Source organism: Aethina tumida, chromosome 3, assembly GCF_024364675.1.
Source record: "Aethina tumida isolate Nest 87 chromosome 3, icAetTumi1.1, whole genome shotgun sequence".
Taxonomy (NCBI): Eukaryota; Metazoa; Arthropoda; class Insecta; order Coleoptera; family Nitidulidae; genus Aethina; species Aethina tumida.
The window spans coordinates 1,495,587-1,518,848 of record NC_065437.1 but is presented as its reverse complement, the minus strand read 5'-3'; the positions used below and the strand labels follow the sequence as shown (position 1 = coordinate 1,518,848).

The following is a 23,262-nucleotide window of genomic DNA, read 5'->3' as shown; positions in this document are numbered from 1 at the left end:
TATAAAATTGTAAATAAATTGAATTTTATATTTTAAAATTCATAAATTTTATCAAACAACTGAAAATATTAAGTTATGAAATTATTCAAAATTGACACTAAAAGTTTATTTTCTTACAGAATTTCAAGATTTAATGGATGTTTTATACTGTTTAAATAGATGTTTATCCATGAAAATGTTAATAATGTAAAATTTTGCCATTTATTTTTTTATTTCTTTCTTACATTGTAAGATTTTAGTACTATTTTTTTCAAAAACATGAAATTTTAACAATTTTTTTATATAAAATTGTGAATAAATGTAATAAAATTGGAGAAAATACTCAAAATTTGTACTGAAAGTTGATTTTCTTACAGAATTTCAAATTTTAATGACATTTACTTACAGGCTGTCAAATTTTCTTACACGTTTTTGACAATTTTATTACAGAACACGTTTTTAAAAACATTTAAATTTATGATAGCCTCAGCCTTGTATGGTGACACAGTGAGTCTACAATTTTTTAAATATCTTATGTAGAAATCGAAGCGGTTCGTCGCGTCTTGTATGACCTGGAGCCCGAGGCGGCCCGACCCGAATGGTGAATTTTTGCCCGTCTGCCTTTTGATTTTACGTTTACGTTACCGGAAAGTAGGTTGTTCTGGTATGTAACGGTTTCACACGGTCCTGATTTGTTTATCTTGTGTGTGAAAAGTGTATTTCTAATCGTTCCCGTATAAACCCCGTAGTAGTTCAATTACTTAAAATTGGTAGGCCCAAAACATAATTGTTAACGTTAACCTAACCTATAAATTGACCATTGTAGTAATGCCTTGTTAAATTAAAAACACACAATAGGTTTAATTGTTGTGAGGATAAAACGATTATTGTTTATTGATTGAAAACGAAGATTTTACAATTAGATGCAGTGTGCCAGAGAATGGCGACGCAATACTCCGAAATAGAACCTGATATCCTTGACTGAACTCTTAGGTAGATAAATGTTTATATTTTCTTCAGGTTTTAGGTTCTAAAACGTTTAATTCTTTCGCTGTTAACAATGGATATCGTAACTTTAAACCGTATAAATCAGGAGGAGTAGATTTACAAACACAGATAAGAGGCACTTTTCCAGATAACTGTAGTATTTATAAACAGAGCAGTGCATTAAATTAAAAGTTCATAGAACTGAAATTGAAATATACAATACAATTAAAATGTCGTGGGAAAGCACTGTTGAGTGTGTGTAGATAGAATGATTATACATAAATCATTTGGTATCGCTAATTAGTTGGGATTAATACAATTATAATAAAATTAGCCACAGTATAATTATGCACTTTATAAATAATTTAGATTATAGTAATTCACAGGGTAATAACATTATTTAAAAGAACAATCTGACAGAGGTAAATAAATAAATAAATAAGATAAAAGTTTCCCCGACTTAAATCAAATATTAACCTGAGGAGCAAATATTTATTTAACGACGACGACCAATTTCTTTCAAATCAACAGAAACACCTTAAAAATATATAAAATGTTGAGAAGTTATACGTCATTCCTAAATACAATTTATTTTTATTATTTACGACGTTTATATACATTTTTATGTTAATTGTTACTTTATTAAGTTATGTATGTGACAAAAACTGTACACAATAAAATAAATTAGTTAATATAGTCTTTAATTACTTGTTTTTTTAATTAAGACCTTAAGGAATACAATTAAACAACAATTAAATAGTTCTAAAGCTTTCATAATTTAAATAGACTGTTTATGTATTTTTTCCAATTTAAAGGCTAATAAGTAAGAAAAACCGTAAGAAATATAATTAAACAATAAATAAATAATGTCAAAAGCAAGAAATAAAACCTGTTTTCTTTTTGCATTAATTGTTTTTGATTATAAAACTGTTTATGTAAACATGCTTTGTTGGTTTATTAGATAAATAAATAAATTTGCACTTTCCTGGCAAAACTGTATAATTTTTTTTTGTTAATCAACGTTTTAGTTTATTTATTAGGCTTGTCATTAGTAATTTTCTTCGGTTATAAACTTAGCTATTGATGTTCTTTCATTAATTTCACAGAAAATTGTTCTGTTGATAGATTTTACACTTCCATTGAAGAAATTAAACCAATTTAACGGTTTATTTGTTGTTATACCTAAATAAATTGTTTATAATATATATTATATTTTTATTTTGAAGCCTAATAAGTCAGAATAATGGCTATAAAACCAATTAAATAACAAATAAACTGAAAAAAAAAACTAAAAAATTAAACTGGTTAGCCTATTTTCAAATTTATTTTCAATTGAAATTTAATAATTTGATTGAATTAATAAAGAAAATTTTATATTGTCAAATTTATTTATGCTGAATTAAAAGTAAAAATTAACATATTTTTAAGTTATTTTTCAATTGAGACTAAAAGGTTGATTAAATAAATTAAAAAGAGCCTATTTTCATATATATTTTCAGCTGAATTATCCAATTTAGACAAAAGTCTTTGTTCAAAATAATTTTCAATTGAATTTTAACAATTTGATTAGGTAATCAAAAAATAGCCTATTTTCAACCTTTTCCTTCATTGAGTATTGATGAAATAAAGAGACAATTTTATGTTTCTAAATTTATTTACGTTGAATAAGCAAAAATTTAAATATTTTTTAAGGTGTTTTCAATTAAATCCTCAAAAATTGATTACATAATCTAAAACGAGCCTATTTTCACATTTGTTTTCAGCTGAATTATCAAATTTTGATTAAACAAAGGAATAAGAGCCTCTTTTCAAAATTGTTTTCTATTGAATTTTAACAAATTGATTAGATAATCAAAAAATAGCCTATTTTCAAGTTTTTATTTCACTGAGTTTGGATGAAAAGAGAAAATTATATGTTTCTAAATTTATTTTCGTTGAATAAGCAAGTTTTTTCAATTGAATCCACAAAAATTGATTAAAGAACCCAAAAGAAGCCTATTTTCACATTTATTTTCAGGTGAATTTTTAAATATTGAATAAACAATCAAAAATAGCCTAATTTAATGTGTTTTCCTTCATTGAATATTGATGAAATAAAGAGAAAATTTTGTTTTCAAGTGTTTTTTCAATTGAATCCTAAAAGAGAGAGAGCCTATTTTCAGTAGAATTGAAACAAAAATAGCCTATTTTCAGTTTAAATCTAATACTTTAACAGATTAAAAAAACTAAGAATATTTAATTTATAGCTTTTTTTGTTTATATATCAGTTTTAGAAACCTACTCCACCGTCAATAAAATCAAAAACCGAATACCAATGTCGAAACAAACCTGAACAATAACCATAAACGCGTTAGAATGACACACATTCAACAAAGACACCGTACTTGATCTTTTGTCTGCTGTTACCAGCCAAAGATAAAGCGCTTTGCCGCCACACAGAAAGGTGATTTACAACAATCAAGTTTTATCGATAGTGGGCTTCGATTACAACAAAACATATGTCGCCATTGATCAATTAAAATTTCAGGACTCACTTTCAGCTTCCGCTTCTGCTCGTCCGTAAGCACCGCACTGAAAACGTAATCCCCGTCATCCTTATCACCGTTAACCTTGGTCACCGCATCACTCTTATCACCAGCACCGTTTTTATCATTAGCACCCTCGCCGGCGCCCGCGGACGGCTTCTTGTACCGAAACTTGTTGATCATATTACCGGATCGACATAACAAACACACTGGCAAACACCCGAACGTGCGCAACGGGGCTATGGTGGTACGCAACGACCGATGGTACCAGCACTGACTGCGCGACCGATGGGTTTGAACTTTGCATGGGCAATGGCGAGAGAGAACGAGAGAGGTTTCGTTAGAGGTGCACACTCGGGGGCACACAGATGTGTTTGCGAATCTATCAGGTAAGGATTGAGGAAGGCAGTGGTGTCCGTCAGGCCGACGCCGCCGTTCTAATCTCCAATAAATCATTATTGTATTACCTATTTTGTCTGGAGATTCGGTTTTGACAACGAATTTACCGGAATTATGGGGACTTAAATTTTATTGCTGGTTTGATACAATTAAAGCTTGTTAGGAATATTGGTACTCATTTTAATTTTATAGTTCCAAGAACATAGTTTAGGTTTTTATATAAAAAGTTCTTAAAATTATTTTTTTTTATATTTATATATAAAAAAGTTTAGCCAACTCATGAAGTGTTTTTGGACAGTTGGTACTTATATTAATTTTAGAGTTCCACAAATATTGATACAATTCAAGAAAGCTTTGATGGAATAAACTTTTCTATAGTAAAATTGTCTGCAGTATTCTATAATATTCTTTAGTTTAAGAGGAACTTCAGTCAGTTTATGAAGAGTTAACTTTTGTCACTGTTATAATATAAGTATAAAACTTTTTAGTCAACTGATACTCATATTAAATTAAGAGTTCCACAAACATTGATACAATTCAAGAAAGCTTTGATGGAATAAACTTTTCTATAGTAAAGTTATCTGCAGAATTCGACAATATTCTTTGGTTTAAGAGGAACTTCAGTCAGTTTATAAAGAGTTAACTTTTGTCACTGATATAATATAAGTATAAAACTTTTTACACAATTGATATTCATATTAAATTAAGAGTTCCACAAACATTGATACAGTTCAAGAAAGCTTTGATGGAATAAACTTTTCTATAGTAAAATTTTCTGCAGAATTCGACAATATACTTTAGTTTAGGAGGAACTTCATTCAATTTATAATGAGTTAACTTTTGTCACTGATATAATATAAGTATAAAACTTTTTAGACAACTGATACATTAAATTAAGAGTTCCACAAACATTGATACAATTCAAGAAAGCTTCGATTGAATAAACTTTTCTATAGTAAAATTTTCTGCAGAATTCGACAACATTCTTTAGTTTAAAAGGAAATTCAGACAGTTTATGAAGAGTTAACTTTTGTCACTGATATAATATAAGTATAAAACTTTTTAGATAACTGATACTCATATTAAATTAAGAGTTCCACAAACATTGATACAGTTCAAGAAAGCTTTGATGGAATAAACTTTTCTATAGTAAAATTTTCTGCAGAATTCGACAACATTCTTTAGTTTAAGAGGAACTTCAGACAGTTTATGAAGAGTTAACTTTTGTCACTGATATAATATAAGAATAAAACTTTTTAGACAACTGATACTCGTATTAAATTAAGAGTTCCACAAACATTGATACAGTTCAAAAAAGCTTTGATGGAATAAACTTTTCTATAGTAAAATTTTCTGCAGAATTCGACAACATTCTTTAGTTTAAGAGGAAATTCAGACAGTTTATGAAGAGTTAACTTTTGTCACTGATATAATATAAGTATAAAACTTTTTAGATAACTGATACTCATATTAAATTAAGAGTTCCACAAATATTGATACAGTTCAAGAAAGCTTTAATGGAATAAACTTTTCTATAGTAAAATTTTCTGCAGAATTCGACAATATACTTTAGTTTAGGAGGAACTTCATTCAATTTATAATGAGTTAACTTTTGTCACTGATATAATATAAGTATAAAACTTTTTAGACAACTGATACATTAAATTAAGAGTTCCACAAACATTGATACAATTCAAGAAAGCTTCGATGGAATAAACTTTTCTATAGTAAAATTTTCTGCAGAATTCGACAACATTCTTTAGTTTAAGAGGAACTTCAGACAGTTTATGAAGAGTTAACTTTTGTCACTGATATAATATAAGTATAAAACTTTTTAGATAACTGATACTCATATTAAATTAAGAGTTCCACCAAAATTGAACAATTCAATAAAGCTTTGATGGAATAAACTTTTCCATAGTAAAATTTTTAGCAGAATTCGACAACATTCTTTAGTTTAAGAGGTACTTCAGACAGTTTATAAAGAGTTAACTTTTGTCACTGATATAATATAAGTACACAACTTTTTAGACAACTGATACTCATATTAAATTAATAGTTCCACAAACTTTGATACAGTTCAAGAAAGCTTTGATGGAATAAACTTTTCTATAGTAAAATTTTCTGCAGAATTCGACAACATTCTTTAGTTTAAGAGGAACTTCAATCAGTTTATGAAGAGTTAACTTTTGTCACTGATATAATATAAGTATAAAACTTTTTAGATAACTGATACTCTTATTAAATTAAGAGTTCCACACACATTGATACAGTTCAAGAAAGCTTTGATGGAATAAACTTTTCTATAGTAAAATTTTCTGCAGAATTCGACAACATTCTTTAGTTTAAGAGGAACTTCAGACAGTTTATGAAGAGTTAACTTTTGTCACTGATATAATATAAGAATAAAACTTTTTAGACAACTGATACTCGTATTAAATTAAGAGTTCCACAAACATTGATACAGTTCAAAAAAGCTTTGATGGAATAAACTTTTATACAGTAATATTTCCTGTAGAATTTGGCAATAATCTTTAGTTTAAGAAGAAGTTTAGTCAACTTTCATCATTGACATAATACAATTGGTGGACAAATTGGGGTTCATTTTAATTTTATAGTGCCACAGGCATTGATATAATATAATTTAATATTGATTGTAGTATAGTGATTATTCTAAAATTGCAGACAATGTTTCTTACAGCTGTTTCAGGCATGATTTGTTCTTGCACTCGCCGGATGTGTATCCTTCAAGAGCTATTTACCAAGAGGAAATTATTTTGTGTAATAAGTCTACAGGATACAATAAATTACACCAATTAAATGACATTTCCATCACATTTCGCCACGTCTAAACTGACATCTTAAGCCATAAACTGACAAAAAGACAATTTTTTCAGTTTTATTACTGTTGGCGTCGAAAACATAACGTTTTTGAGGAAAGACCAAGAAAGTTAGTTTGGTGCCCCGTAAAACTACCTGCCTAATCTACCTGTTACGAAACAAACGGACAAAAGGGCACGTTGTCAAGGTGCAAGTTATAGACAACCAGTGACGTCCGTCAACCAGCCAACATTTCCTCAGAGCCTTTGTTCCCTGCGTTTGGTAACTGGATGATTCATTACAGAAATACGTCGTGTACAAGAACAACGTTACAGTTCTAACCAATGACTCATGAATAATCATAAAATTTACCAATTTTCATTTTACATTTTGGCGGTTTTATTTAAAGTTTACTACGATAAAGTGGGTCGTGGTGTTTCGACACGGTTTTTGAATGGTACAGAGTCACTTTCTATGAACCGAACACCGTGTTTTGTAATACAATCTCGATGATAATTATAAGATGACTATGTTAATGTGACTAGTCGTTCCACATAAAAGTCCGACACACGTGAACCGTTATTTATTTTACTATTATTATTATTATTTAATTTTTTTCTGATCAAACTAATTACGTTTGGTTTCTAATTAATTCATGGTTTGCACGTGCACATCAATGGAAATTCTTCAGCTATTAGATAATTTTTATTTTGGCAAGTTATAAACAACAACTTAAAGCATTAGGGTTTGGTCAAATAATTAATTAATTATTTTTACAACGTAAAATAAGTAACGTTCATTATTGAAAATATTAAAATATATTGTGGTGACCTCGAGAAAGGATTTTAGGCGTCATATAAAAATACCTTAGAGCCTAAAAGTGATGAGAGACAGACACCATCACATGTGACCTGGATGCATTCCAACGAAACAAATAATTTATGTACAACATAAAGAAGTTTGTATAAAAATTTATTCAAGTGTTTAAAATCCCATAAATTATTTTTTTGTGTCAATTTTTACCTATTTTTATAGAAATTTATATAGAAAAATAAATTATATTAATTAAATTAAAAAAATATATTTAATTTAATCTGTATTTATTAGAGCAATTAAAAAATCAAAAATTAAATAAAATTACATAAAATAATATAAATTAATATTTAATTATTCAATTAGCATTAAAATTTGTATTCTTAAATTATTATTTACCTTTAATTGTAAATAGTTTTAGTTAATTAATAGAAAATCAACAAAAACTTTAAAAAATATATTATTTTAATTTGTGTTTTTAGTACATTTTCAAAAAAAAAATAATCAAAAACTAAATAAAGTAATATTTCATGATATAAATTAAAATTTAATAAGAAAAATAAATAAATTAACATTAAAATTTTATTTACATCTAAATATAAACCATTTTAGTTAATTTAATAGATAATTAATAAAAACTTTTATTTTTTTTATACTTTTAATTAATTAAATTTGCACTAATAAATTTAATTGTCTGAAAAATTAAGAAAATATATTATTTTAATTTGTATTTTTAGTAAATTTTCAAAAAAAATTAATCAAAAATTAAAATAAAACAATATTTGATGATATAAATTAAAATATAAAAAGAAAAACAAATAAATTAACATTAAAATTTGTATTTTTAAAATTTTATTTATCTCTAACTATAAATATTTTTAGTTAATTTAATAGAAAATTAACTAAAACTTCAAAAAATATATTTTTATTTAATTAAATTTGCACCAATAAATTTAATTGACTGAAAAATTAAGAAAATATGTTATTTTAATTTGTATTTTTAGTACATTTTCAAAAAAATTAATCAAAAATTAAATAAAACAATATTTGATGATTTAAATTAAGATTTAATAAGAAAAACAAATAAATTAACATTAAAATTTGTATTTTTAAAATTCTATTTATCTTTAACTATAAATATTTTTAGTTAATTTAATAGAAAATTAACAAAATCTTTAAAAAATATATTTTTAATTAATTAAATTTGCACCAATAAATTTAATTGAATGAAAAATTAAGAAAATATATTATTTTAATTTGTATTTTTAGTACATTTAAAAAAAAATAAATCAGAAATTAAATAAAACAATATTTGATGATTTAAATTAAGATTTAATAAGAAAAACAAATAAATTAACATTAAAATTTGTATTTTTAAAATTTTATTTATCTCTAACTATAAATATTTTTAGTTAATTTAATAGAAAATTAACAAAATCTTTAAAAAATATATTTTTAATTAATTAAATTTGCACCAATAAATTTAATTGACTAAAAAATTAAGAAAAAATATATTGTTTTAATTTGTATTTTTAGTACATTTAAAAAAAAATAAATCAAAAATTAAATAAAACAATATTTGATGATATAAATTAAGATTTAATAAGAAAAACAAATAAATTAACATTAAAATTTGTATTTTTAAAATTTTATTTATCTCTAACTATAAATATTTTTAGTTAATCTAATAGAAAATTAACAAAAACTTTAAAAAATATATTTTTAATTAATTAAATTTGCACCAATAAATTTAATTGACTGAAAAATTAAGAAAATTTATTATTTTAATTTGTATTTTTAGTACATTTTCAAAAAAATTAATCAAAAATTAAATAAAACAATATTTGATGATTTAAATTAAGATTTAATAAGAAAAACAAATAACTATAATAAATATTTTTAGATAATTTAATAGAAAATTATCAAAAACAAAAAAAAAAAATAAATTTTTAATTAATTACACTAATAAATTTAATTAACTAAAAAATTAAGAAAATATATTTTTTTTTTAATTTGTGTCATTTAAAGAAAAAAATAATCAAAAATTAAATAAAATTATTTTTGATGATATAAATTAAGATTTAATTGTTCAGTTAAAAATGACATTAAAAATTTATGATTTTTTATAAATTATATATTAAAAATAATAAATAAATATTTAATTGTTTGAAAAATGACACAAATTTTAACAAGAAAAACAAATTAATTTATTAATTAAATAAAAATTTGATTATTAAATATTTTTAAATAACTTTATTATTTTATTTTATGTTTCCACCTAGATTTCTGACATATTTGTTAGTCGAGCTCTCTAGCAACAATTACTGAAATTAACACAGAACACAATTAATACAATAGTCTCATTCTCATGAGATCCTCTAATTGTGAGATCAAATGATTCCATATCATCATTTAAATTACCCCCAAACCGTTAATTAATTGATTCAAACCATAATTATTAATGAACGGAGCGAATGCACTTTCCGATGTGGCGCCCGGTTGTTTATTTATCGACATAAATTATAAATAATATAATTCACAACGAAATGCGTGGGACACAAATGTTAACCGGCCAAATTTGGCCACAGTCCGGAGCCTCTTTGTCCATTTCAATCGGATTGGGCAACGATTACATGATGGTTGTTTAGCCAAAAAAACTATTAATTAGATGTTCGGAGTTAATCACTAAGGCGTAATTGATTTATCATTCATTATTATTTTAATTAATGCACCTTGTTAAATGTCAAAATAGGTTCTTTCTTAGTTATATGTGGTTTGGAACAATGGAGACTGAACTGATATAACATTATATTGGGAGTTATGTCATCGAAATTGTTGTAAAAACAGCTGAACGCATTTTACTACTGACTACCGACAATTATGAACGGCTGCGTGAAAGTATCGTGTGGTAAATGTTATAATTTAAATGGAAGGTAATTCAATAGCAACAAAGATAAAAATACTTATTCAGATCGGCTTGCTGTTTGATTCAAGGATTATCATAATGCAACTGTAACCTTGTGTGGTAATATTTTTGTTCTTAACAAATTCGTGCACAAATAATTGCTCTTTATTTAATTAAAAAGTCAACTATTATTTATAATACAGAGGCATTTAAGTTTTTAAATTAATTCATGTTATGAATTTGTATCAAGAATATAATTAATATAAAGTTTTTTATTCTTTTTATTAATTGGAATAGAAACACTTCTCTAATTTTATTTTGTTAATTAAGAAATACTTTAAAAATTACTTTAAAAAATTTATTAGATTTACATTTTATACATTTTTTATCCTTAATATTAAATAAATTCATATAAAATTATCATAAATCTTTTTAGTTTTTTAATTAACTGTTCAAAATCTATTGTATTCAAAATATATTTTCAATTTTGAATTATATTTATTATTTTGAATAAAAAATATCTTTAATTATATCTTGTTAATTAATCAATGAAATTAATTTTGTCTTTAAAGAAATATTTTAAAAATTATTGGAAAATTTTATTGGAGATATATTTTATACATTTTTTCTCTTTAATATTAAATAAATTTGTATAAAAAATACCATAAATGTAAAACAAGTTTTTTAATCAATTAATATTATAAATAATGTTCAAAATTTATTGTATTCAAAATATATTTTCAATTTTGAATTATTTTTATTATTTTGATAAAAAATAACTTCACACATCTCTTTAATTATATCTTGTTAATTAATCAATGAAATTAATTTTGTCTTTAAGAAATATTTTAAAAATTATTGGAAAATTTTATTGGAGATATATTTTATACATTTTTTCTCTTTAATATTAAATAAATTTGTAAAAAAATACCATAAATGTAAAACAAGTTTTTAATTATTTAATTTTATAAATAATGTTCAAAATTTATCGTATTCAAAATATATTTTCAATTATTATTTATTTTTATTATTTTGATAAAAAATAACTTCACACATCTCTTTAATTATATCTTGTTAATTAATAAATGAAATTATTTTTGTCTTTAAAGAAATATTTTAAAAATTATTGGATATATATTTTATACATTTTTTCTCTTTCATATTAAATAAATTTATATAAAAATACCATAAATGTAATACAAGTTTTTTTAATTAATTAATGTTATAAATATCTATTTTTCTTTAATATTAAATAAATAATTAAATATAATTTTAATTAATTAATGTGAATTTTACATTATTTTTATTAATTTGATTTAAAAACATTTTTTTTAGTATTTAGTTAATTAATAAATATTTTTTTCTCTTTGGGAGAATATTTTAAAGATATGTGTTTGTCTTAAATAAAACATATGATAATAATTACACAAATGTAACTCAAAAATGAAACTTAATAATTAATAAAACAGTGACTAATTTCGAACAAACCAGTATGATTTTTTAATGGCTTCCAATAATGACAGTTTCATTGTAGGAGTATAATGACAACTTATTGTTTTCTAAATACCAACATCGACAAAAGTAAATGTCACATTTAATTTAAAAGTGCTTTATAATTATAAGATTGAACCGATAAAATAAAATAATATATTAATAATGAGTCAAGTGACTAATTGTATGGGAATTTAAGAATAGGACCGTTTTATATATATATAAAAAAAATCGTGATCATTTACTATATACAATTACGTTTAAATTGTATTGCGTCTATGATGCTTTTTGCAAACAACAAAGTTCCATGAAACGTTCGTCATGATATCGTGACTTTCTCTTATATTATATATTATTACGGTATATACTCTTAGATCAAACATCCCACATAAATATTCTATTCTAATAATAAAAATCTTTTAATCTAAAATAGAAAACAACATATTAAATTTTAATGATTATTGGAGAGAACAAATAAATGATCACATCAGATCAATTAACTATTAAATGGGTAAATTAGTCTTTACTAAGATTAAAATTTACATTAAATTAATTTAATTAACTGTGTTTATTGTAAATTACAGTATGTAACAGCTTTGTCAGACAATTTTGTGAAATTTTTGAATTTAATTAAAATTAATTGATAAATAAATGAATTAGTTAAATAATAGAAAATGTTTATTTAAGGTATTTTTCAATTTAATTTAAATTAACAGTATTGATAAAAATAAATTAATTTTACTAGTTTTGATATAAAATTTTGATTAAACAGATTATTTTGAACAAATTTATATATTTGTTGTAGTAATTTTTTAAATAATATTATAACGAATGTGGGTAATTATTTGAGGAATGTAAATAAACATTCCCTGTTGCTAAATAATAACCATTTAGCAGAAATTTGCTAATTAAATGAAGGCTAATAACACACATTACTTAAATTACAAACAATTTAGCCAAATTATTACAAGTCCAGACTATTTTTCCACAACTTTAACTTATTTTATTCCCATGTAACATTTGTCAAACATGGCCAAACAATAAATAAACATTATCAAATTATAAAATCGAGTACTATTATTTAATTCGACAACGTGTATGGATGTGGTGGGAATGGAGAACCCAAAAGAAAAATGATCATGTCGTTTACTTCTCCGGATTTGGTTCGATAAATAAACGTGCCCACTGCAATCAATGTCCTACACGATGACATTCAAGCCCACACCGATTTTCGCAACTGATTCACAAAATCAGCTCCATTTTTTTCTAATTTGTCTTCATTAATATTAACAATTAATAACATTGGTTTAATGTGTTAAATTGAATAAAATGGTCACGCCTTCTTTTTTATGTTTAAACGGTTTTTATTTTCAATTTAATGTGTCTTTTACATATCTTTTTCCATTATCTATTTCTTTTCTTTACCAATCCCTTACCCATACATATTTCTTGACTTTACATACATCTTGTTATTTTATATCTCTTGCCTTTACATATTTTTTGCCTTTACCCATCTCTTGTCTTTAATTTTTTCCTTACTCTTATATATTTCTTGTCTTTGCAATTCTCAGGCCATTATCTATCTCTTGTCTTTACATATCTCTTGCCTTTACATGTCACTTGTCTTTAATTTATCTCTTACCCATACATATTTCTTGACTTTACATACATCTTGTCATTTTATACCTCTTCCCTTTACATATTTCATGTCTTTACTTTTCTCTTGTCTTTAATTTATCCCTTACCCTTATCAATTTCTTGTCTTTGCTATTCTCAGGCCATTATCTATCTCCTACCTTTACATATTTCTTGCCTTTACATGTCACTTGTCTTTAATTTATCTCTTACCCATACATATTTCTTGACTTTACATACATCTTGTCATTTTATACCTCTTCCCTTTACATATTTCATGTCTTTACCTTTCTCTTGTCTTTAATTTATCCCTTACCCTTATATATTTCTTGTCTTTACAACTCTCTGGCCATTATCTATCTCTTGCCTTTACATATTTCTTGCCTTTACATGTCTCTTGTCTTTAATTTATCTCTTACCCATACATATTTCTTGACTTTACATACATCTTGTCATTTTATACCTCTTCCCTTTACATATTTCATGTCTTTACCTTTCTCTTGTCTTTAATTTATCCCTTACCCTTATAAATTTCTTGTCTTTGCTATTTTCAGGCCATTATCTATCTCCTGCCTTTACATATTTCTTGCCTTTACATGTCTCTTGTCTTTAATTTATCCCTTACCCATACATATTTCTTGACTTTACATACATATTTACATATTTTTTGTCTTTAATTTATCCCTTACCCTTATATATTTCTTGTCTTTACAACTCTCTGGCCATTATCTATCTCTTGCCTTTACATATTTCTTGCCTTTACCTATTTCTTGTCTTTAAATTTATATCTTACCCATACATAGTTCCTGACATTACATACATCTTGTCATTTTATATTATGAAAAGGTAAGATATATGTAGAGACAAGGTAATAGATATTTAAAGGTAAGAGAAATGTAAAGATATGTAGAGGTAAGAAATAAGTAAAGATAAAAAATATGTGAAAGTAAGAAATGTGAAGAAAGAGATATGTAAAGATAAGAGACAGGTAAGGGCACGAAATAGATAAAGACAATTTCTTCTCCCGTTCTTTCGATAGAAATAAGGGCAAGATATAAAAATAATAAAAAAAAATACAGGATACTGTATGATACATTTTGGAATTATGTCTAAAATTTTACTGTACACAAAGTTGGTTCTTCGTAATGCACGTTTCCGAGTAGCTAATCAACAAGTTCTGCATAAATACATGATGTAACGCCGAAAGGAAGTGACTTTCGTACACAAAAACCGAAAACGTCGAATATAACAAAGCACGACGGCGCCTCCAACAAATCAACAATATTCCGTTATTATCGGGCGAAATATTTTTATATATTTGTCACGCCTTAAACTTTAAAACATTACATAGAAATTTGTGCTCGAAACTAGTCGGACCTTTAAACCAGCCGGCCAGCTGATTGTTGGACGCGAACGGCGCGAACGACGACGAACGTTCCGATTGTTCCGCAGCAAAAGTAAGCGGTGATTTGTATTCCACTTTGAGAACTTTTCCTGGCCAATGGCGAACGAGGTCAACCGGTTACGACGCTGCGAGAGTAGCGTAAGTAAGGCCTGTACCTTTACTTAAGTATTATTCAAGCCACCAATTTTAAAACTGAATCTCGTGCGATAAAGATAAAGTTGGTAATTGTGGTGCGAAATCATCGGGTGATTTTAACGACGGATCAGACAAAGAACTGATTACTTTGCTGTGACTCAAAGTTGTCAGTCAATTAACCGTTTAGAATTGTAAATGAACTTATGCAACGGTATAGATTACATTTTAATTAGTAATTATAAACAATTTTTTTTAATATTATTTAACCTAATAATGTTTGTTGTAAAGAACAACAAAAAGTATTTATGTAAAACAGTGAAGACGTCAGGTTTTCAAATTAACAGTTAGTTACTGGTTAACTTTTATGGTAAAATAACGCCATCTGTTTATTTCTGTGGGCTTTTTGAAAGTGAAATACTGTTTATTACAATATAATTAAATGTAAGGAACAAACGTGAATAAAAGACATATTGCTTAATTAAACAGATATTAATTAATAGCTTTTAAGGTAGGCAACTTATACACACCGTTAAAGAAATTTAAAAGCTCTAAATTAGTTTTATTGCCCAATAACTTAAATAAGAATAATCCAAACTATCAATTATTAATAATTATAATTGATATTAACATTTAATGTTATTAATAATGGAAAATCTTAATCAATTAATTAAATTTTAAAGACCTCAAATTGAATACTAAGCTTAAAATTTTGAAAAACAATCGTTAAAGCTTTTAATGTACTGAAAGAAATATTGGAATAAAAATGTATTTTTTTATAAATATTATTAAGAAATTGGTAAAAATTAATCAATTAATTGAATTTTAAAGACTTCAAATTAAATATTAAGCTTGAAATTTCGAAAAACAGTCGTTAAATACTTTTTAAACTGTTAAAAATTGTGACTACTCAAAGCTCTTAATTTACTGAAGGAAATATTGAAATAAAAATGTATTCTTTTATAAAAATTATTAAGAAATTGGTAAAAATTAATCAATTAATTAAATTTTGAGGACTTCAAATTGAATATTAAGCTTGAAATTTCGAAAAACAATCGTTAAATACTTTTTAAACCGTTAAAAATTGTGACTACTCAAAGCTCTTAATTTACTGAAGGAAATATTCAAATAAAAATGAGTTTTTTATAAAAATTATTTAGAAATTGGTAAAAATTAATCAATTAATTGAATTTTGAAGACTTCAAATTGAATATTAAGCTTAAAAATTCGAAAAACAATCCTTAAATACTTTTTAAACTGTTAAAAATTGTGACTATTGACAGCTCTTAATTTATTGAAGAAAATTTTGAAATAGAAATGTATATTTTACAAAAATTATTAAGAAATTGGTAAAAATTAATAAAGTAATTGAATTTTAAAGACATCAAATTGAATATTAAGCTTAAAATTTCGAAAGACAGTCGTTAAATACTTTTTAAATTGTTACAAATTGTGACTACTCAAAGCTCTTAATTTACTGAAGGAAATATTGAAACAAAAATGTATTTTTTTACAAAAATTATTAAAAAATTAGTAAAAATTAATAAATTAATTGTATTTTAAAGACTTAAAATTGAATATTAAGCTTAAAAATTCGAAAAACAATCGTTAAATACTTTTTAAACTGTTAAAAATTGTGACTATTGACAGCTTTTAATTTACTGATGAAAATATTGAAATAAAAACGTATTTTTTTATAAAAATTATTAAGAAATTGGTAAAAATTAATCAATTAATTGTATTCTAAAGCTTAAAATTTAGAAACATAATCGTTAAATACCTTTTGAACTTAAAAATAATAAAACTTCCCAAAAGTTTTTAATGTATTCAAAGAAATATTGAAGTAATGTATAAAAAATACATATTTTTATACAAAAATTTAAAGAAATTGGAAAAAATTAATTAATTAATTAAATTTCAGAGACCCTGAATTGAATATTAAGTCTAAAATTTTGAAAAACAGTCGTTAAATTCTTTTTAAAATGGACAATTATGAGACTACTCAAAAGCTTTTGATTTATTTAAAGAAATACTGAAATAAAATATATAAAACATATATTTTTGTATAAAAGTTAATTAATTAACTGGATTTTAAAGACTCTAATAATGTGACTTACCAAAAGCCTTTAATTTATTCAAAGAAATATTGAAGCAAAGAATATAAAATATATATTTTTATATAACAATTCAAAGAAATTGAGAAAAATTAATTAATTAATTGAATTTTAAGTCCCTGAATTGAATATTAAGTCTAAAATTATGAAAAACAGTCGTTAAATTCTTTTTAAAATGGAAAATTATGAGACTACTTAAAAGTTTTTAATTTATTTAAAGAAATACTGAAGTAAAATATATAAAAACATATATTTTTGTATAAAAGTTATAAAGAAATTAGGATAAATTAATTAATTAACTGAATATGAAGACTCTAATAATGTGACTTCCCAAAAGCTTTTAATTTATTCAAACAAATATTGAAGCAAAGAATACAAAATATATATTTTTATATAACAATTCAAAGAAATTGAGAAAAATTAATTAATAAATAATTGAATTTCAGTGACTTCCCAAAAACTTTTAATTTATTCAAAGAAATATTGAAACAAAGAATATAAATTATATATTTTTATATAAAAATTTAAAGAAATTGATAAAAATTAATTAATTAATTGAATTTCAAAGACCCTGAAATAGTTTTTAAAGTGGAAAATAATGTGAATACTCAAAAGCTTATTATTTATTCAAAGTCAATTATAAAAAATACATATTTTTATATAAAAATTATTAAGAACTTGGTAAAAAATGACTAATTTTAAAGACTTTAAATTGAATATTGAGCTTAAAATTTAGAGAAAACAATCGTCAATTATAAAATTTATATATTTTTAAATAGTAAAAACTTGTCCTCCTTAAAAACTGTTGATTAATGACCTGAAAAATGATTGGAAAGCTGTCGAAACATTCGTCATAGGAGAAGCCCTTCCAAAGCTAGTCCAATTAACCTGTTCCCTTCATTTATCAATTAGACAACAATAGATCGAATGTCGGAGCACTTGGCACGCGCCACTCTCGACACTTTCTTACCTTCAGGGCGCAGAAAATGCAAGAGTCCGCCATGCAGGCGTGCCCGGATAAGTCCCGGAAGCTCCTTCGGAAGATGTCCAGATGCCACAGCACCTGAAAGCAGAAACAACAGATGTCAGTCCACCTGTTCGCGACTAAATCATTGTCCACAATTTTTTCCAGGGGGTTGAAACACATTAAATTGAATTAAAAAACTCAAGACCAAGACCAACGATTAATGAATGGATCGTCTTATCTCGGCAGCACCATTTTCCCACCGTATTTCTTGATTGTGGGAACTTCAGTTGTACAATAACGCCTCGTTTTCAGAAGTCGGAATAATAAACCCTGAACGGTAGAATGAACACAAAACGACCATGTTGAATTGAACAACACACATTTCGGACGTTCTCGAATTTATTACTTTTGTGGCTAATCAATTAATGGGCCTTAACCACCGTGCAATTTAATTTTTAATTTTATAAAAATAGCTTGAATTTTTTACTGGGAACTGATCCCATTTTAGGGTGGGTGAAGGATGTAGTACATTTCGAAATTGGTGTTTTGCATGTATAATATTCCCCCGCATATACTTTACTAATATGTAAAACAGTTTGCGTGCACTTGTTAATCGGTTAATGATAATAATTATAATATCATCTACATAATTTCTAACAGTACATTAATTAGTCTGCTTTCAATTAAATAGTGCGAAAGTGTACCATCACTATTAGCGGTTAAAAGTAATAAAATATGTAGGATAAAATAATAATTTACTTTAATAAAATCTGGTGAAGATATATTTAAACATAAGACGTAAATTCAACCCAATATAAGTTTGAAAATAGGCTAATTTTCAAAACTCGACTTAAATCAAATTTGAAAATAGGCTATATTTTGTTTATTAAACCAAATATTTAAAATTCAACTGAAAATAAATCTGAAAATAGGCTATAATTAATTTTTTGATTTAATTTCCAAAATTTCAAGAAATGTTGAATTGAATATTAGCTATTTTTGGTTTATTTAGTCGAATATTCAAAAATCTAAAAATGTGAAAAAATGTGAAAATAGGCCATTTTTGTTTACAGAAGTAAATCTTGAAAATTCAGCTGAAATTTAATATGAAAATAATGAAAATTTTTTGTTTAATTAATCAAATATTTACAATTCAACCGAAAATAAATTTGAAAATAGGCACAATATTTTGTTTATGCAAATAAATTTTCAAAATTCCACTGAAAATAAATTTGAAAATAGGCTATAATTTGTTTATTTTATCTAATTTTCAAAATTCAATGAAATATTGAATTGAAAATTAACTATTTTTAGTTTATTTGGACGTGTAATTAAAATTATACTGAAAATAAATATGAAAATAGGCCATATATCGTATATAAAAATAAATTTTCAAAATTCAACTGAAAATAAATATGAAAACAGTCAATTTTTTGTTTATTTAATCAAATTTTTACAATTCACCTGAAAATAAATTTGAAAATAAGCTATAATTTATTAAATTAATCTAATTTACAAAATTCGTTGAAATATTATATTGAAAATTAACTATTTTTAGTTTATTTAGACGTATATTCAAAATTTTACTGAAAATAAGTGAGAAAATAGGCCATATTTTGTTTATACAAATAAATTTTCAAAATTCAACTGAAAATAAATATGAAAACAGTCATTTTTTATGTTTATTTAATCAAATTTTTACAATTCAACTGAAAATATTTATGAAAATAGGCCTAATATTTTGTTTATTTAATCAATTTTTTACAATTCAGCTGAAAATAAATTTGAAAATAGGCTATAATTTGTTAATTTGATCTAATTTTCAAAATTCAATGAAATATTAGATTAAAAATTAGCTATTTTTAGTTTATTTAAATCTATATTCAAAATTTTACTGAATATAAAAGAGAAAATAGGCCATATTTTGTTTATACAAGTAAATTTTCAAAACTCAATTGAAAATAAATATGAAAACAGTCAATTTTTTTGTTTATTTAATCAAAATTTTTACAATTCAACTGAAAATAAATTTGAAAATTGGCTATAATTTGTTAATTTGATCTAATTTTCAAAATTCAATGAAATATTAAATTGAAAATTATCTAATTTTAGTTTATTTAGACGTATATTCAAAATTTTACTAAAAATAAATGAGAAAATAGGCCATATTTTATTTATACAAATAAATTTTCAAAATTCAACTGAAAATAAATATGAAAACAGTCAATTTTTTTGTTTATTTAATCAAATTTTTACTATTCAACTGAAAATATTTATGAAAATAGGCCTAATATTTTGTTTATTAAATCAAATTTTTACAATTCAGCTGAAAATAAATTTGAAAATAGGCTATAATTAGTTAATTTGATCCAATTTCCAAAATTCAATAAAATATTAAATTGAAATTAACTATTTTTAGTTTATTTAGACGTATATTCAAAATTTTACTAAAAATAAATGTGAAAATAGGCCATATTTTATTTATACAAATAAATTTTCAAAAAAATCGGTCAAATTTTTTCATTCAGCTGAAAATAAATTTGAAAATAGGCTATAATTAGTTAATTTGATCTAATTTTCAAAATTCAATGAAATATTAAATTGAAAATTAATTATTTTTAGTTTATTTAGACCTACATTCAAAATTTTTACTAAAAATAAATGTGAAAATAGGCCATATTTTGTTCATATAAGTAAATTTTCAAAATTCAATTGAAAATAAATATGAAAACAGTCAATTCTTTGTTTATTTAATCCAATTTTTACAATTCAACTGAAAATAGGCACAATATTTTGTTTATTTAATCATATTTTTACAATTCAGCTGAAAATAAATTTGAAAATAGGCACAATATTTTGTTTATTTAATCATATTTTTACAATTCAGCTAAAAATAAATTTGAATTTTGGTGCTTTAATCAATTTTTTTTTTTTTTGATTAATCTAAATTAGAAAATTTAATTAAATATTTTTTTAAAATATATTTAAAAATCTAATTAGATTTTGAATTTACCAATTAAAATTCATTTAAATAAAAATTTAATCAAATAACATTTTTTATTAAGAATACATTTTTGACAATTAATTGAAGAGGAAGTTGATAAAACTAAACTTTAACGACTAAATAAATATATGATGTACAAATTTGCACAGCAATTAACCAAAATAATTGTTCTTAGAACATCTAAGTTGGAAGAAAAAAGTTATATAATAAAATAAACAGTTAGATTTTAAACTGTAAACTGTGAGTATCACTCGAAGTAAGTTTGCACCCCCTCAACACGTTTTAATTAAACATCTTCACCAAGACGAACCAAAATATTCGTGTCAGCACTGTCAAATTTAAAATCCCGAAGACAACATGGCCTCCACAACCTGTTGTTGCCCCGCAATCTACTGGTAAACACAGTACCTTGGATATTTGAAACAGGGCCTTCGGCCTATGGCTCGTCTTCCCCTTCGTCATCTCGCCAAAGTCACCCCGTCATCGGCACATAATTCACCAAAAAATCCACGAAAATAGCACACAAGAAACGCGAAAGTCGCAAGCCGCGCAGTACGCTCATACGTCGCTCAGTAAGGCAGAGTAGTACCTGGACGCACAGGTGTTCCGGTGTCGGGCGTGGGGAGGCGCGGGGACGCCGGCCGCCATTGTTAGCTGGAGGGGCCGGAGGGGACGAGAGCCGAGAGTTGAAAGGAAGGAAGCGTTTGTCTTGACGAAGAGATTATTTGTGTTTGTCGTTTCGGCGACACGAGCCAAACAAACTTTGGAATAGAAATTGGGCGATTAACGATTAATGGAAACGTTGAAGAAGAGGCAAAGACAATGTTAAAGTTTTAAATTGAAGATTTGATTAGGTATTCATCACGGATCGTTGTTTGCCTCTTCAATATTCCGCAATACGTCCAACATTGCACACTTGCATATTTAGAAAATGTTGCCTGATGTACAATATTATGTGTGGGTGAAGCTGTGTATCGTAAAGATGTTCCCACAGTATGTCAGGTGGTCTTTTACGTTAGGAATCGTTGTTGCAGAACAATGAACACTGTGGCCCATAAATCTTGGTGGGTATTAGAAAAGTACCATAGCAATTAAAGGGGAAGAATTGGCTGAATTCGTCTTAAATGTTCTAATTGTAACAATAAATTGAATGGACAACACTTTTATTGTTTGTGTTTTCTCTTAAGTCGTTCACTGTTTTCTAAACAGTTACTGATTGTTGTAATGAAGGTAGCACCAACAAATTGTATTAGTATCTCAACAAAAAATGAGTCAAAATTTATTACCTCCAATATAAATCAATGAAACTCTGTATTGAATATATGTGGTACTACTATCTTCAATGTTTCATGTATACATCAAAGGTGGTACCATAAAAGTAGCAATGCAAAATTGGATTGTTTTAGTGGAGTAAATTTCAACTAACTAAATTAGAGTCATTGTATTTTAGGACTTAAACAAGTACCACTGTAATTGTTTTATCAATGTTTTAATATTTCATCAATTAGATTTAGAACTTGAAAATCTTTTTCGAAGACATGCGGTACCACATCTTCAACGTTTTCATTCCTATATATTGTTCTATGGAGGAAGTACCAACTAACATTGTAGACATGTGGTACCACATCTTCAACGTTTCAGTTCTATTGTAGAAGATGGTACCACAATAGTGCCGACTAATAACAGTCAAAACATGAATTGTTCTAATGGAGGAAGTACCAAGTAACTTTGTATTCGAAACTTTTATGTTATAGTACTTAAAGAAGTACCACAATAATAAGTAAAACCATGAAGTTGGAAGGGTTAAAACTTCTTCCTTTCAGCATTTATTAATGTTTTAATATTTCACCAACTATATTTAGGACTTGAAAATCTTTTTTGAAGACATGTGGTGCCACATCTTCAACGTTTTCATTCCCATATAGAAGATGGCACCACAATAGTGCCAACTAGTAACAGTTAAAACATGGATTGTTCTATGGAGGAAGTACCAACTAACATGGTAAACATCTGGTACCACATCTTCTACATTTCCATTCCCTTGTAGAAGATGGTACCACAATAGTGCCAACTAATAACAATCAAA

The 23,262-nt window shown here is 25.2% G+C and overlaps 1 protein-coding gene and 1 long non-coding RNA gene across 6 annotated transcripts in view; one reads left to right on the top strand and one right to left on the bottom strand.

The window, feature by feature from the left end:
* The window catches only part of LOC109605007 (uncharacterized), a 42,552-nt gene that overhangs the window by 5,788 nt on the left and 13,502 nt on the right, over window positions 1-23,262 (bottom strand). For 2 of the 5 annotated variants that reach the window (XM_049964078.1, XM_020021568.2), the window contains one exon: window positions 18,176-18,268. In XM_049964078.1, the coding sequence (XP_049820035.1) occupies window positions 18,176-18,268 (93 nt within the window). Of the gene's footprint in view, window positions 1-3,500; window positions 3,948-18,175; window positions 18,269-21,584; window positions 21,720-23,262 lie in introns of those variants that run through there. The other 3 variants (XM_020021566.2, XM_020021567.2, XM_020021565.2) reach the window with 3 other exon arrangements.
* LOC126264783 (uncharacterized) lies at window positions 402-7,631 on the top strand. The gene is made up of 3 exons (XR_007547422.1): window positions 402-643; window positions 3,507-3,880; window positions 6,592-7,631. It is a non-coding gene; the product is annotated as an uncharacterized LOC126264783 (long non-coding RNA).